Source organism: Pleurodeles waltl, chromosome 3_1, assembly GCF_031143425.1.
Source record: "Pleurodeles waltl isolate 20211129_DDA chromosome 3_1, aPleWal1.hap1.20221129, whole genome shotgun sequence".
In the NCBI taxonomy this organism is placed as follows: domain Eukaryota; kingdom Metazoa; phylum Chordata; class Amphibia; order Caudata; family Salamandridae; genus Pleurodeles; species Pleurodeles waltl.
The window spans coordinates 324,571,096-324,586,767 of record NC_090440.1 but is presented as its reverse complement, the minus strand read 5'-3'; the positions used below and the strand labels follow the sequence as shown (position 1 = coordinate 324,586,767).

Sequence of the window (15,672 nt, the reverse complement as noted above, 5' to 3'; positions counted from 1 at the left end):
GCTGTCTGTCGATGCGAGTGTTGTGATGTGCTGGGTCCGTGGCTGGCGGCATGAATGGCCTTGTGCATGTCATGTATGAAAGGTGTGTGATTGGACTGTAAAATGGTTGGTTCCTTGATGCGGCTTTACAGCTCACGAGCTGTGAGTCATTGGTTCAGTTTTGTGGCCTTTCAGTTATTAACAGTGCGTTTCATTATTGTGAAATCTCTTGTTAATAAAATTTGATCTACTGAACCATCACTCACCCTAGTGCCAAATCCAACCAGTATGTGTGGTAAAAATGACAAAACCTGCTCCGCTGTAATCAGGTGTCGCAGCACACTTATGACATGCTAGGTGTCTCAGGTGGGACACTGATGATGAGGCATGCCACCAACTTGGTTGGTGGGTGAGGGGTCTTTTTCACATAACCTAAGTGTGTTTCTTTTTACAATTTTAGTGTTTGGCACATCACAGATGTCTGTGGACACATCAAAATGATATATTACAAAACTATCTGTTTTTGGGGGGGATGGGGCACCTATGTTTTTGGTCCTGGGTGCGGACTTCATCTAGGGAAACCTACCAAACCCAGACATTTTTAACAACTAGACACCCGAAGGAGTGCAGGGAGGTGTGGCTTGTGTGGATCCCCAAAGTTTTCTTACCCAGACTCCTCTGCAAACCTCAAAATTTGCTTAAGAGAGCATATTTTCCTGACTTTTCTTTGTAGGATCACCGCTCCAGCATAAAATTCCTGCTCCCCAGCGTTCCCCTCAGCCTCCCACGTAAAATGACACCTCAATTGTGTGGGTCCCCAAAGCAGAGTCAGCTTAAAGATATATAAAAGAAAAATATGTGCTTATCAACTCGCTGTGCCATACCCCCAATCTCTACAGGTTTTTGGCCTTTTTCTGTTGCAGGCGCTAGGCCTACCCACACAAGTGAGATACCATTTTTATCGGGAGACTTAGGGGAACGCTGGGTGGAAGGAAGTCTGTGGCTCCTCTCAGATTCCAAAACTTTCTGTCACAAAATGTGACAAAAAAGTATTTTTTAGCCAAATTTTGAGGTTTGCAAAGGATTCTGGATAACAGAACCTTGTGAGAGCCTCACAAGTCACGCCATCTTGATTCCCCTAGGTCTCTAGTTTAAAAAAATGAACAGGTTTTGTAGGTTTCCCTAGGTGCCGACTGAGCTAGAGGCCAAAAGCCACAGGTAGGCACTTTGCAAAAAACACCTGTGTTTTCTTTGGAAAAATGTGATGTTTCCACGTTGTGTTTTGGGGCATTTCCTGTCGCGGGCACTAGGCCTAACCACACAAGTGAGGTATAATTTTTATCGGGAAACTTGGGGGAACGCTGGGTGGAAGGAAATTTGTGGCTCCTCTCAAATTCCAGAACTTTCTGTCACCGAAATGTGAGGAAAAAATGTTTTTTAGCCAAATTTTGAGGTTTGCAAAGGATTCTGGGTAAGAGAACCTGATGAGAGCCCCACAAGTCACCCCATCTTGGATTCCCCTAGGTCTCTAGTTTCTCAAAAATGCACAGGTTTGGTAGGTTTCCCTAGGTGCCGGCAGAGCTAGATGCCAAAATCCACAGGTAGGCACTTTGCAAAAAACACCTCTGTTTTCTTTGGGAAAATGTGATGTGTCCACGTTGTGTTTTGGGGCATTTCCTGTCGCAGGCGCTAGGCCTAACCACACAAGTGTGATACCATTTGTATCGGGAGACTTGGCGGATCATAGAATAGCAAAACAAGTGTTATTGCCCCTTGTCTTTCTCTACATTTTTTCCTTCCAAATATAAGAGAGTGTGTAAAAAAGACATCTATTTGAGAAATGTCGTGTAATTCACATGCTAGTATGGGCACCCCGGAATTCAGAGATGTGGAAATAACCACTGCGCCTCAACACCTTATCTTGTGCCCATTTTGGAAATACAAAATTTTTCTTGATACCTATTTTTCACTCTTTATATTTCAGCAAATGAATTGCGGTATACCCAGTATAGAATGAAAACCCACTGCAAGGTGCAGCTCATTTATTGGCTCTGGATACCTAGGGTTCTTGATGAACCTACAAGCCCTATAAATCCCCGCAGCCAGAAGAGTCCAGCAGACGTAACAGTATATTGCTTTGAAAAATCTAACATCTCAGGAAAAAGTTACGGAGTAAAACGTAGAGAAAAATGGCTGGTTTTTTCACCTCAATTTCAATTTTTTTTTATTTCAGTTGTTATTTTCTGTAGGAAACCCTTGTAAGATCTATACAAATTACCCATTGTGGAATTCAGAATTTTGTCTACTTTTCAGAAATGTCTAGGTTTCTGGGATCCAACATTGGTTTAACACCCATTTCTGTCCTGACTGGAAGGAGGCTGAAAGCACACATTTTTTTAAAAATGGGGTATGTCCCAGTAAAATGCCAAAATTGTGTTAAAAAATTGGGTTTTATGATTCAAGTCTGCCTGTTCCTGAAAGCTGGGAAGCTGGTGATTTTAGCACTGTAAACCCTTTTTTGATGCCATTTTCAGGGAAGAAAAACCACAAGCCTTCTTCTGCAGCCCTTTTTTCCCATTTTTTTGAAAAAAACTAAATTTGCACTGTATTTTGGCTAATTTCTTGCCCTCCTTCAGGGGAACTCACAAAGTCTGGGTACCTCTAGAATCCCTAGGATGTTGGAAAAAAAGGACGCACATTTGGCGTGGGTAGCTTATGTGCACAAAATGTTATGAGGGCCTAAGCGCGCCCTGCCCCAAATACCCAAAAAAAGCCCTGGCACCTGAGGGGGAAAAGGCCTGGCAGCGAAGGGGTTAAGTTAGACTTCAGTATCATGTTTTCTTTTGCCGGTAAGCAATACATATGCCACAAAGAACAATAGCATCACTTTGAAGTGGTATGGCTTTATCATAATTAATGGGAGTGACCAATCTTAGGGCTTAGCAAAGACTAGAGAAAATGCATTTTCCTGTGGTGCCACTGAAAAAAAAGCGCTGGAGTGCTAGGAGTGCTGGATCAGGATCTCCTGGCTTCTGGATTGTAGGATGATAGTGGAGTTTATTTTACCTGACGTCTTTTCAGTGAGGCTTAGCTCACGTACCTGCCCTCACCACCTTTACCTCTTTGTAGTCTGCTTTGCTCTCCAAAGCTCTTTTACAGCTCCAGAACCGAGCTGTCTCATTCTAGCAGAGGGTAGCTGTGCAAAAGCCCAAGGCCTGCTTTCTTGTGTGAGCTCCTAGTAATATCATTCGCCTGCTGTCTTCCTTCAGCGGTACCATGTTGTCCTTGAGGCAGGTTACACAGCCTGTCTGCACTGCATAAGCCACACAACCTCCTGGCCACCAGTAGGGCACATTGTGTCTAGCAGGAGTGAGGGAGTCCCCCTCCATCTACGTCCAAGGGAACGTACACCTTTAAGGTCGACACCAAGTCCACCCTCTACTGTTCATCAGAGGGAGTGGGGAGGCCAGTGCCACTAGCCCTGAAGACCAAAATCCAACAGATGTTGTTGAAGCACACGTCTGTAGCCCTCTCCAGACAGGGGCTCATCAGCTAGCTTCCTCTGTAGTTTCCAGCTGTTCTCAGAGTTCTCCTTTTGTACAGGGTTTTAAAAATTGAGTTTGAAAGTTATTAAAGGTTGGTGCCTCTGGTCAATCAAAGATGCCACATCAACCCTTCATCCCTAATCTACCTCCGCACAACATACTGGGATTATATCTCACAATAGCAGAATCGAGATTTAGTCAGTCACAGGTCTGTGAGAGCCTTTACCTCTGCCTCTAAAGGACACTGCACACTGGTTCCTTCCCAAAAAAACAGCTACAGAGAGCCCTTGGTGTGAATTGCAGCCCCCCTTGTCTCTGTAAGAAATAAGTATGAGAGAAGTCTAAGCCACTGAAAATGGGTCTATGGTATGGGGGAGATTCGATCTAACAGTTGGTCAAAAAAGTAATTCACTTGGCCCAGCGAAGTAATTAAAAGCTTAAAACACATTGTATGCTGACTCGAGGAATCAATGCAGAATGCAAAGTACATGAAGGAATGGAAATATGGCCAGATTAATAATGTAATTACTCTATGCACCTTTACTAACTTTCAAAAAAATACTTTTAATCGTTTCTCTTTGTGGAGCCCATGGGAAGTTAATATTTTAGTCGGTGAACACTCCAGACTTGCCATGAAGCACTCCAGACTCACAGTAATGCACTACACTACAGACTCACACTACAGTTGAAAGGGAAATGGGGATATTTCTTTTTAGATTCCCGATTAAACTACGGGGCCTACACAAACCACAACCAATGTATCCAAGGCTCCATTTGTGACGGGGTAACTGTGTGAGAATACTGAGTTGTTAGCAGTTCCAAGTGTTTATGTTTAACCAGCACAGAGACTTTTAATTCAGGTGTGCAGTAGTGGACTTTATTTTGAAAGGTAGTCACTGGTGGTTCGCACTCAAAGCCATTTTAAGGAGGCTTACAGTCAGTGAGGCTCAATTACTGAGACTCGCTCACAGCAGAGGATCTAAAACTGGGTGATCTAAAATAAAAACCTATAGGTAGGTTTAAGCGCACCAGGATGCCCAGAGCTGCCATGTGCTCTATACATTTCTATTCAATCCTATCCCTGTACTATAAAAAGATCCTAAATAAAAACACAAAAAATCGTTAACAATTACTGATGACGCTTAAAATATCAAAAGTGGATGGATTTACATGAAAGTTACATATTAGTGCGCTTCTTACCGTCTAATATGACTTCATTGTGCACATCACCTTTGTCACCCTTTTCTCCACGCTCGCCTTTTTCACCTTGTTTTCCATCTGTTCCAGCAGGACCCAAGTCACCGGGATCTCCTTTCTCACCTTTTGGTCCCATATCACCTTTTAACCCAGGTTCACCTAGAATTTAATAGCATAGAGTGTAAATAACTTCTGGTGATGAATAAAATATGTATGTACATATTTTCAAACATTCATATTGAAAACAAATCTTTTATTTACCTCTCGGTGTCACTGTGTGGCATCTTATCTAATGCAACTTAAACCTAATAATTTGAAATTTAGATCTAATTACGAGTTTGACACCATAGAAAATATTATACCAATAGTGGATGTAATTCTCCATTCAGGGCATGTGCACTGTTTGCTGCCACAGTTTGCAGCAGATTTGACGTGCTGCAAATCAAGCTAGCAAACACCAGCAGTTTGAGCTGCAACCGAATCCTGTTTGGGCGCAAATGGAAGTTCTCACCCAAAATGGAATTACTGGCCTGATCGAGGGGCCTCAGAATCAATCTGCCAACTGCAACTCATTGCAAATCAGTCATCTGAGCGAGGTGGCAAACACCTACCAGAGGCTGTCTCTCGGGTTGATTCAAGTATTGTACTCATGTGCACTTGGATTTGACATACTGATTGTTTAGTATCACGTTGGATGGAATAGGTATTTCGTCCATGCTCATGTACATTGCAGAGGGGGCCATTTTCCATGATCTTTTACCCTTGTTTTGACCCTGCTGTGCTTTGCCCTTATTTTACTATCTGACCCTCCTTTAGTTGATTCCAATCAGGTAGTATAACCTGTTGCACTGTTATAACATTTTTGAATCAGTTTAGGTAAATATAGTACCCCTTTTTAATCAGCCAGGAAGATCACTGTCTAATGTCAGTTAAATACTTTTCAGCTGTTTTACACAGCCATCTAATTCCATGCTGGGCTGCTGGTATGTTTTAGATTGTTTAAGCATTCTGTACAGGGTAAACACATTTGACTAGCATAGGCAACCTTCTAGGCTACTCATATATTGGTACTAAAGAAATGGAAACTCTAAATTGCCAAGGATGAGTTGGCCATGCAAATAGTGATGCATTGTTACTTACAAATGATCACTCCAAAGAAGGCACTGATTGAACTTGCATGGAGAATGAAGCATTCTGTCAGGCAGAGGGAGACCATAGGTTGAATAGATTCTGACGTCAATCTTTCCTGTACCTCAAAGGAGATTTTGTAAGCACGATTCTAAAGCTTAAGGCCTAATGTAGAGTTAGGCAGACATGGTACTCACAAACATGACACAGTATCATATTCTCCACATACTCAGTCCACCTGCTCTATATTTTGAGTAGGGAGGACCATTTCTCTCCCAGTGGCAGTACACTTTCTCTGAACATCCAACAAAGTAGGGCGATTAAAGTAATAGCATCAGACCACCCACCCTATTTAGCTAAAGTAGTCTGATGTCCTTTTTTGTTGCAGATACAGACAGAGCAAAACAGGAAAAATAAATACTCTGTGTATGGGAGGCATCCATTCTTTTGTTTCTCAGAAACTTTGGCAGTTTGTTTCTGAACAACAAAAATGTTTGGTGCACTGCGACCAAAAAGACAGCTGCTGTGTATAAAATGTTCAGTGAATTTAATTTAAGTGAACTCTTAATTTGGAGGCTGTGGTCTGGGTGGGTTAGCAGATAAGATGATCTCTGCTACTCTGAAAACCTGAGGACCATCCACCAGTGTCTTAATCAGGGCTCGGTTTGCATGAAGCCTGCATCCATACTTCTGTTATCCCTCTTGCTGTCCATTCCCTACCCCACTGTGTACCTGCTTGTATGTTTTCTATTAGTTGCGTCGAATGTTAGGTATGCCTACATATTTGCAAGCTGTGAGTGTATCAACCACTGTGTTTTGGGTTGTGGATATTGGTACCTGGCTCTCACTGCCTTGCCTTGACATCTTTCTAACAGTCTAACATTTTCCAGTACTCTCTTTCAGGTCATTCTTCACCACACTACTTGCAACCCCCTGTCCTAGGTATACCTGTTACACTCTCTTGCTGGCTGCAATTTAAATCCACTGCTGTGACACAAGGTGCCTTTGCCATGTAGGATAGCTATTTTAATATATTCATAAGTTACTACTAAACTGTACCTTGTAAACTCTCAGAGCAGGGTTCTAAAATATAACAATGAGGTATAGTACATATTGAGGTTAGTGTGCTCTCACAGTGAAATAATACCTAAATGTTAGATGTGATTGAAATCTTTATTCCCTATATCTTCTGGAAAAGTGTGAAAAACATGCTTCAATGTTATTTACTACTTATTTTTTAAAGGTGAAATAGGAGTTTTGATAATGTAAGTGATAAGGTGAGTTTGTAAGAATGTACAATGAGCTGCTTGAACCAGATCTGCCAATCATCACAGCTCCAGAGCTGGAATAATCATACTTGGCTGGGTGAGTTCATGATTTTGTCTTAGTGGATAATATTGTGCCTCTGGGCCCAGGAAGTACAAACAGGTGGTAAATGCTGACCACTTAGCAAGGATTAGTTATGTGAGACCGAACAGGGCTTACCAGTCCCAGGGCCAGTGCTCTGTGTAAAGTGGATATACAAATTAGGCTAAAGATGATTGGCAGCATCAACCTACCTGTAAGTCCCTAGTATATGGTAGGGCGTGTTGGTTTAGGGACCCCAGCATAGGCAGTGCACCCATAGGTGCACTGTTGGGGTGCCTAGTGTCATTTTAAGGGCAAGCCTTCCTTGCTGGCTGTTTTTAAACTAAAGGTATATGCAAATTCAACTCTGAAATGAAAAGTACTTCCAAAGTCTTACACTACCTTATTTTTACATATAAGTCACCCCTAAGGTATGCCCTATGTGCCCCTAGGTTTGGGTGCCATGTAGCTATAAGCAGGGACCTTATAAAAATTGAATTATAAGTCCTGGTGAGGTAAAATGGCCAAATTAGTTTTTCCTTCACTGTAGTGAATGGCCTCCATAGGCTAAAATGGGGAGACTTTATTTTAATTAACAAGGTCCCCTTAAGTGTCATATACCTCGAGTTTTGTATCAAATTAATTGTTATAATAAATCTCACAACTTACAATTGTTATATTTATTATAACTAGTTCTAGTTTTAAACTCTACCTGAAAAGTTGCCAACTTCAGCTTTGTGGTGCCCTTCTCTGATTGGCCAGTCTCTGGCAGCCTGGTCAGGCTGCCTTGATAAGGTGTGAAGTGGCCTGGGCTGAACACAAAGGATATTCCTGAGGGAGGAGATCTGCATCAGCAGATGGGGAAGTAGGAAGGGGAGGGCTGCCAAACTGGTCTTCAAAGGCAGGGAAGGATATTTGGAGCAACCCAGTACCTCCCTCACATCCTGCAGCCCCAGACAATTATGTGCCCTCTTGATTAGATTAGAAGAGAGCAGGAGAGGGGTGTGTTTAGGATTTTTAGCCACACCAGTGGGTGGGCTCAGCCAGGTCTTACCTCCAAAAATAATTTTCAGCCATGTTAGATTTTTGAAGAACGTTGCTCCCTGGCATTGATTTTTGCCACACTTCCCAGGAAGCGGTCATCACAGGTGAGAAGAACCCTGCTTCTGATTGGACACCTAGGACCCTCCTGTTTTTTACCCAAGAGGAAGGATAGATATAGAAGAGCTGCACCCACACCTCAGATCCCTACAAGGAAGAACATCAGAAGAAGAAGGGCTGCCCTGCTGGATCCCTGACCTGCACCTGAACACTGACCTCTGAAGGACTGCACCAGCTGCACACTTGAGCTTCACCACAAGAAGGACTTTGCCTGGCTTCAACTGGTTCAAGGAGGGACTCCCTGTTTGCTATAGGTGAAAAAATGCTAACCAGAGTCCCATGTCTCACATCCTGAAGAAACTGACCAACTGTCCAGTGGTTGTTTTGGAGTTTGAGCCAGGTTCATTCTGAAAGTTGTAGTCTGCACCCTCAAGGTGCAACTCAGAGCTTCCGGAACCTTGGGCTGAGCTGTGGACTCCTAAAAGACCTTCTGGAAGAAGATCCAGAAGTTTGGAGAAGATTGGAGAACTTTTTGGAAAAAGCTCCATAGAGGAACCAACCCGCTGCCGCAACTCTAGCAGGCTTACCTCAACCAGGACCCGGCCTGACTTGCAGGTTCATCCCGCTGAAGGAAATCTCAGAAAAAGTGACTCAGTCCGAAAGTAGAAAGTTGACTGGGACCTAATGCGCAGTGTATCTGAAGAGGGCTCCAGGGACATCGGATCAAGATTCAGGTTCGACCCTGCCGAAGGATTTTCATCTTGAATAATTGTCCAAGTCCAAACGTAGAAATCTTCACCGAAGTCTCCTGCCACGCATATCCGAGTAAGGGCTCCACGGAGGTCAGATCGGACTGGTGACTTCGTTCCGCGGAAGAAAATCTTCAAGAAAACGACTGAGTCTGAAGGTAAACTTTTCACCGAAGCCTCCCATTTGCTGTAGCTGAGCAGAGCTCCATTACAGTTGGCCTTAAACTTTGACTTTGCCCCAGTCGATGTGCGACCAGATGACCAGATTGACGCTATTCATTTCTATGCTCCAAAAAGCACAAATTCTTTAAAAATTCACATCCCTGGTTCACCTTATCTGATTCGATTCTTTTTGGTGTCATTTTAAATATAAAAATATTTCCTATTTTTATAAATTGGTTTCCAAATTTTAAATTGTTTCCTGTGTTTTGTTTAATTACTGTTTTGTGATACTTGAATGCTTTACACACTTGTCTCCTAAGTTAAGCCTTGTCGCTTGTTGCCAAGCTACCAATGGCTGAGCTGGGTTTAATTTATTGAGACCTAACTAAATCTAGTGGGTGTTAGTGGCCTATTGCTAAGTGTAGGTACTTCCCTGCTGTAGGAAGTTGGCTCTGTATATACTATTTCAAAGTAAGAAATAGTGTGCACAGAGTCCAAGGGGTCCCCTTAGAGGTAAGATAGTGGAAAACAGAGATAATTCTAATGCTCTATTTTGTGGTAGTGTGGTCGAGCAGTAGGCTTATCAGAGGGTAGTGTTAGGCATTTGTTGTATACACACACAGGCAATAACTGAGGAACACACACTCAAAGACTTACTCCAGGCCAATAGGTTTTTATGTTGAAAAATATCTTTTCTTAGTTTATTTTAAGAACCACAGGTTCAAGATTTACAAGTAATACTTTAAATGAAAGGTATTTCACTTAGGTACTCTGGGAGCTTTGAATTATCACAATAGCATGTACAGTCTTGGTAAAAATGGCAATAAGCTATTTTAAAAGTGGACACAGTGCAAAAATCAACAGTTCCTGGGGAGGTAAGCAAAGGTTAAGTTCACAGGTAAGTAAAACACAGTCTCAAAGTTGGGTCCAAGGTAGCCCACCGTTGCGGGTTCAAGGCAACCCCAAAGTTACCACACCAGCAGCTCAGGGCCGGTCAGGTGCAGAGGTCAAAGAGGTGCCCAAAACACATAGGCTTCAATGGAGAACAGGGGTGCCCCGGTTCCAGTCTGCCAGCAGGTAAGTACCCACGTCCTCGGGGGGCAGACCAGGGGGGTTTTGTAGGGCACCGGGGGGGACACAAGCAGGCACAGAAAGTACACCCTCAGCGGCACAGGGGCGGGTTTCAGATGAGAAGTAATGGGGAGACCCAGGGGTCTCTTCAACGATGCAGGCAGGCACAAGGGGGGCTCCTTCGGGTAGCAACCACCTGGGCTATGCAGAGGGTCACCTGGGGGTCGCTCCTGCACTGGAGTTTGGTTCCTTCAGGTCCTGGGTCTGCAGTGCAGTGTTGGTTCCAGGTGTCGAGTCCCTTGTTACAGGCAATCGCGGTCAGGGGGAGCCTCTAGATTTCCTCTGCAGGCGTCGCTGTGGGGACTCAGGGGGGTCGTCTCTGGCTACTCACGGGCCCGCAGTCGCTGGGGAGTCTTCCCTGTAGTGTTGGTTTTCCGCAGGTCGAGCCAGGGTCATCGGGTGCAGAGTGGAAAGTCTCACGCTTCCGGCAGAAAACGTGAAGTCTTTAAAGTTGGTTCTTTGTTGCAAGAAAGTTGCAGATTGTTGAACAGGGCCGCTGTTCACTGGAGTTTCTTGGTCCTTGGGTGCAGGGCAGTCCTCTGAGGCTTCAGAGGTTGCTGGTCCCTGTTGGATGCGTCGCTGTTGCAGTTTTCTTCGAAGTTGGAGACAGGCCGGTAGGGCTGGGGCCAAAGCAGTTGTCGTCTCCGTCTTCTCTACAGGGCTTCAGGTCAGCAGTCCTTCTTCTGGTTAAAGTTGCAGGAATCTAGTTTCCTAGGTTCTGGGGAGCCCCTAAATACTGAATTTAGGGGGTTGTTTAGGTCTGGGAGGGCAGTAGCCAATGGGGAGGGGGGCACATCCCTAATCCTATTGGGGGAATCCTCCATCAGCAAGATGGAGGATTTCTAAAAGTAAGGGTCACCTCAGCTCAGGACACCTGAGGGGCTGTCCTGACTGGTGGGTGACTCCTCCTTGTTTTCCTAATTATCTCCTCCAGCCTTGCCGCCAAAAGTGGGGGGAGTGGCCGGAGGGGCGGGCATCTCCACTAGCTGGGATGCCCTGTGGCACTGTAACAAAGGGGGTGAGACTTTGAGTCTCACCGCCAGGTGTTACAGTCCCTGCAGTACAGGCTTTGTTCCCGGCCAGAGAGTGACAAAGGCACTCTCCCAATGTGTCCAGCAACATGTCTGGTGTGTGGCAGGCTGGCAGAAACTAGTCAGCCTACACTGGAAGTCGGGTATGTTTTCAGGGGGCATCTCTAAGATGCCCTCTGGGTGTATTTTACGATAAATTGCACACTGGCATCAGTGTGCACTTATTGTGCTGAGAAGTTCAGTGTAGCCATTACGGTGCTGTGGAGTTCGTGTTTGACAGACTCCCAGACCATATACTCTTATGGTTACCCTGCACTTACAATGTCTAAGGTTTTGCTTAGACACTGTAGGGGCATGGTGCTCATGCACCTATACCCTCACCTGTGGTATAGTGCACCCTGCCTTAGGGCTGTAACGCCTGCTAGAGGGGTGACTTACATATGCCATAGGCAGTGTGAGGTTGGCATGGCACTCTGAGGGGTGTGCCATGTCGACTTAGTCATTTTCTCCCCACCAGCACACACAAGCTGTGAAGCAGTGTGCATGTGCTGAGTGAGGGGTCCCCAGGGTGGCATAAACCATGCTGCAGCCCTTAGAGACCTTCCCTGGCATCAGGGCCCTTGGTACCAGGGGTACCAGGTACAAGGGACTTACCTGAGTGCCAGGGTTGTGCCAATTGTGGAGACAAAGGTACAGTTTAGGGAAAGAACACTGGTGCTGGGGCCTGGTTAGCAGGGTCCCAGCACACTTTCAAGTCATAACTTAGCATCAGCAAAGGCAAAACGCCAGGGGGTAACCATGCCAATGAGGCATTTCCTTACACCTGCCCTTACCAATAATCCACTTTCTAACATTTTTGGTGCACAGTGGGGGGATCAATTACTTGTGTTCAGTATCACACTACAGTTTTAAGTAAAGCAAATTAAAAATCCTTTCAATTGTCGTAGTGCAAAGAAAAAAATAATAATTTGGATTAATTTCAATTTTTGCATTTTTGTGATTTTTCTAAATTCTTGATTTCAATTTTTGCAAAAAGTTTTTGTTGACACGCAACTAGAGGACCATGGAGCTTGATCTGGCTAGCCTATCCACAATGACAGTAGTCCAGCTTAGGGGGTTGTGTACTGAGAGGGGATTGCCTGCAGCCACTAACCTCAGGAAGAATGTTTTGATTAAATCCCTGACAGCCTTGGGCTAAGGCCCAAGAAGTAGGCAAAGAGGAAGCTCCAGGGGAGGAAGAGGTAGGGGAAGATGCCAGCTCCAACCACTCAGGGAAGGGAGAGCATCTAGGCCTGGGTGAGGATGAAGAAGACCGGTCCTCACTGCATACAGTTACCAGGGCCATACCCAAAGTAGTTGGGAGAAGGGGGTCCCTTCAGAAAGAGAGAGCCTGTCCCTTAGTGAAAGAGAGCTGGAGGCCCAGCTAGCATATATAGCTTTGGAGGCAGAGAAGCTGACCCTGGAAAAGAAAATGTGGGCAAGGGAAGAGAAAAGAGATGGTAGCAGCAAGAGAAAAGCTGAGATGTCCATGGGTGGGGAGGGTTTGCGCCAGATTACCCAAGGGGGTGGTTCCTGCCTATGTAGAGGGGAGTGATATAGACAAATGGCTGGGGGCCTTTGAGAGGGCCCTCCAGTTGAGGAGAGTTAAGCCTCCATACTGGGGTTCACTTCTAAGGGAGTTGATCCCCAACTCTGGGAGGGATAGGCTTCTGACTTTAAGGGGAAGGACGCAGATTCATACCCTAGTATGAAGAGGTGCTTAACTAAAAAGTTTGGTCTGACCCCAGAACAGTATAGGCTCAAGTTTAGGGACACCCAGAAGAGAAGCACTAAGTCCTGGGTTGATTTTGTGGACATCTCGGTTAAGGCACTAGAGAGTTGGATAAAGGGCAACAAGATAGGTACCTTTGAGGGGCATTACAATTTAATTATGAGGGAGCCCCTTCTAACTAATTGTGCCCAGGAGAAGCTCCACCAGTATCTAGTTGACTCTAAGTTGACCGACCCCAGAGACCTAGGGGAGGCAGCAAATGACTGGTTAAGAATTAGGGTTAACTAGAAACCTTCTGGGGGGTGACCGGAAAAAGGTAGGACATGGTGCTTCTCAGGGAAAGAACCAAGGGAAGGATGATAAAAAGTCTAAAGAGTCCTCACAACCTTCTCAGGGTGGAGTAACCCCAAGTCATGCCACTTTTAAGGCGAAGGGGTACCAGGGTAAGCATTATGATCCTTTTAAGGCAGGAAAGTTTCAGGAGATTGCTAAGGCCGGCAAGACTTTGAGTGTCATCAACCTGGACACAAAAAGAGGGGATGCAATCTGCTCCAAGAAGCTCCCCAACGGTGGGCAGTCCTTTGGGATTACTAGTGTAGGTGTGGGGGTGGAAGGTGGCCGAGGGCTGGGATCAGGGTACACAGAGGTCACCTTAGTGTCCTTGGGGGAGATGGACATTGCAACTATGGCCACTTTACTTCCCAGCATGGAGAGGTATAGGCAGAGGCATAAAGTCAATGGGACTGAGGTGGAAGCTATGAGAGATACAGGAGCCAGTGTGACAATGGTCACAGAGAAGCTGGTTTCTGCAGAGCAAGTCTTACCTGGTGTCTTCTTCCAAGTAACATACGCAGATGGCAGAACCAAAGTCCATCCCATGGCCATGGTGAGTCTGGAATGGGGAGGTGTGACTGGCCCTAAAAAGGTAGTTGTGGCTCCTGCCCTCCCAGTAGAATGTCTGCTGGGAAATGATCTGGAAGCATCTGAATGGTCAGAGGTGGAAAGAAGGGTCCATGCACAGATGCTGGACCTCCATGAATGGGTGTGTGCTGTGATCAGGTCACAGGAAGCACAACAGTGAAGTGCTGGACACTTGGACCCTGGAACAATGGGCCAAGCCTCAAAAGAAAAGAGAAAGGGCACTGAGTCTGGCTTGCCAGCCCCACCAAGTACAGAGAGTCCGGAGGAATCCAAACCTGAGGGGGAGGATCTGACCTCTGAGGGAGGGCCCCTTCCCCTGCAAGCTCTGCCTGACTTGGCAGAACTGCAAGGGGCAGGTGGGCCCACCAGAGAGGAATTGTGTCAAGGATAAAGAGAGTGTCCCACTCTGGAGGGCCAGAGGTAGACTGCTGGCAGGCAAGAACAAGGGGATACCACTGGGACCCACAAGGTTTATTGGGAGGATGGAGTTCTGTACACAGAGCAAGGGGCCCCTAACCAGGGGCAACCAGGAGAGTTGTTATCCCCCATAAGTATAGAAGAATGCCTCCTGACATTGAGCCATGATACCCCTTAGCTGAACATTTGGGACAGACCAAGACCTGGAACAGGCTGGTCAATCATTTCTATTGGCCCCAAATGTAAGAGAAAGTCAAGGCATTTTGCAGCTCCTGTGTCACCTGCCAGGCCAGTGGCAAAGCAGGGGGTAAGCCAAAGGTTCCCTTGTTACCACTGCCAGTGGTTGGGACTCCCTTTGAGAGGGTGGGGATTGACATTGATGGTCCCTTAGACCCACCAACTGCCTCAGGCAAAAGGTACATTTTGGTGGATGTGGACCATGCCACCAGGTACTCTGCGGCAATACTCCTTAGGACAGTCACTGCTCCCACAGTGACTAGAGGGCTACTTTGTGTGTTCACCAGAGTGGGATTCCCAAAGGAGGTGGTCTCAGATAGGGGCACAAATGTTATGTCAGCCTATCTGAAAGCAATGTGGGATGAGTGTGGTATTACTTATAAGTTCACCCCCCATCATCCCCAGACCAGTGGTCTGGTGGAAAGATTTAACAAGACCCTGAAGGGCATGATCATGTGTTTGTCTGACAAACTCAGGATGGAGAAGGGATGTTCTACTCCCATGCCAGTTGTTTGCATACAGAGAAGTGCTGCATGAAGGAATTAGATTCAGCCCCTTTGAGTTACTGTTTAGGCACCCTGTAAGGGGCCCATTGTGCTTGGTGAGAGAGTCTTGGGAGAAACCTCTCGAATGGTACAGACAGAATGTGCTAAACTGTGCGCTGGGCCTGCGGTCTTGCATGGCTGAGTACATGAAGAAGGCAAGCAGCAATCTGGAGGCCAGCCAAGAGCTCATGAAGTTCTGGCATGACCATAAGCCTACCATGCTTGAGTGTCACCCAGGTCAGCTGGTGTGGGTTTTGGAGCTTTTGGCTCCCAGGGCACTTCAGGCCAAATGGACTAAGTTCTATCCAATTTTGGAAAAGAAGGGTGAGGCACCCCAGGAACCTTCATAGGATCTTGCATGTAAACGGACTGAAACCCCACCAGGACAGGGCAGACATGACCATGCTTATG

General features: G+C 45.8%; 1 protein-coding gene across 2 annotated transcripts in view; it reads right to left on the bottom strand.

Annotated features, from left to right (window-relative positions):
- Window positions 1–15,672, bottom strand: part of GLDN (gliomedin) — a 434,453-nt gene that overhangs the window by 117,198 nt on the left and 301,583 nt on the right. For both annotated transcript variants that reach the window (XM_069222482.1, XM_069222483.1), the window contains one exon: window positions 4,725–4,880. In XM_069222482.1, coding sequence (XP_069078583.1) covers window positions 4,725–4,880 — 156 coding nt within the window. The remainder of the gene's footprint in view (window positions 1–4,724; window positions 4,881–15,672) is intronic.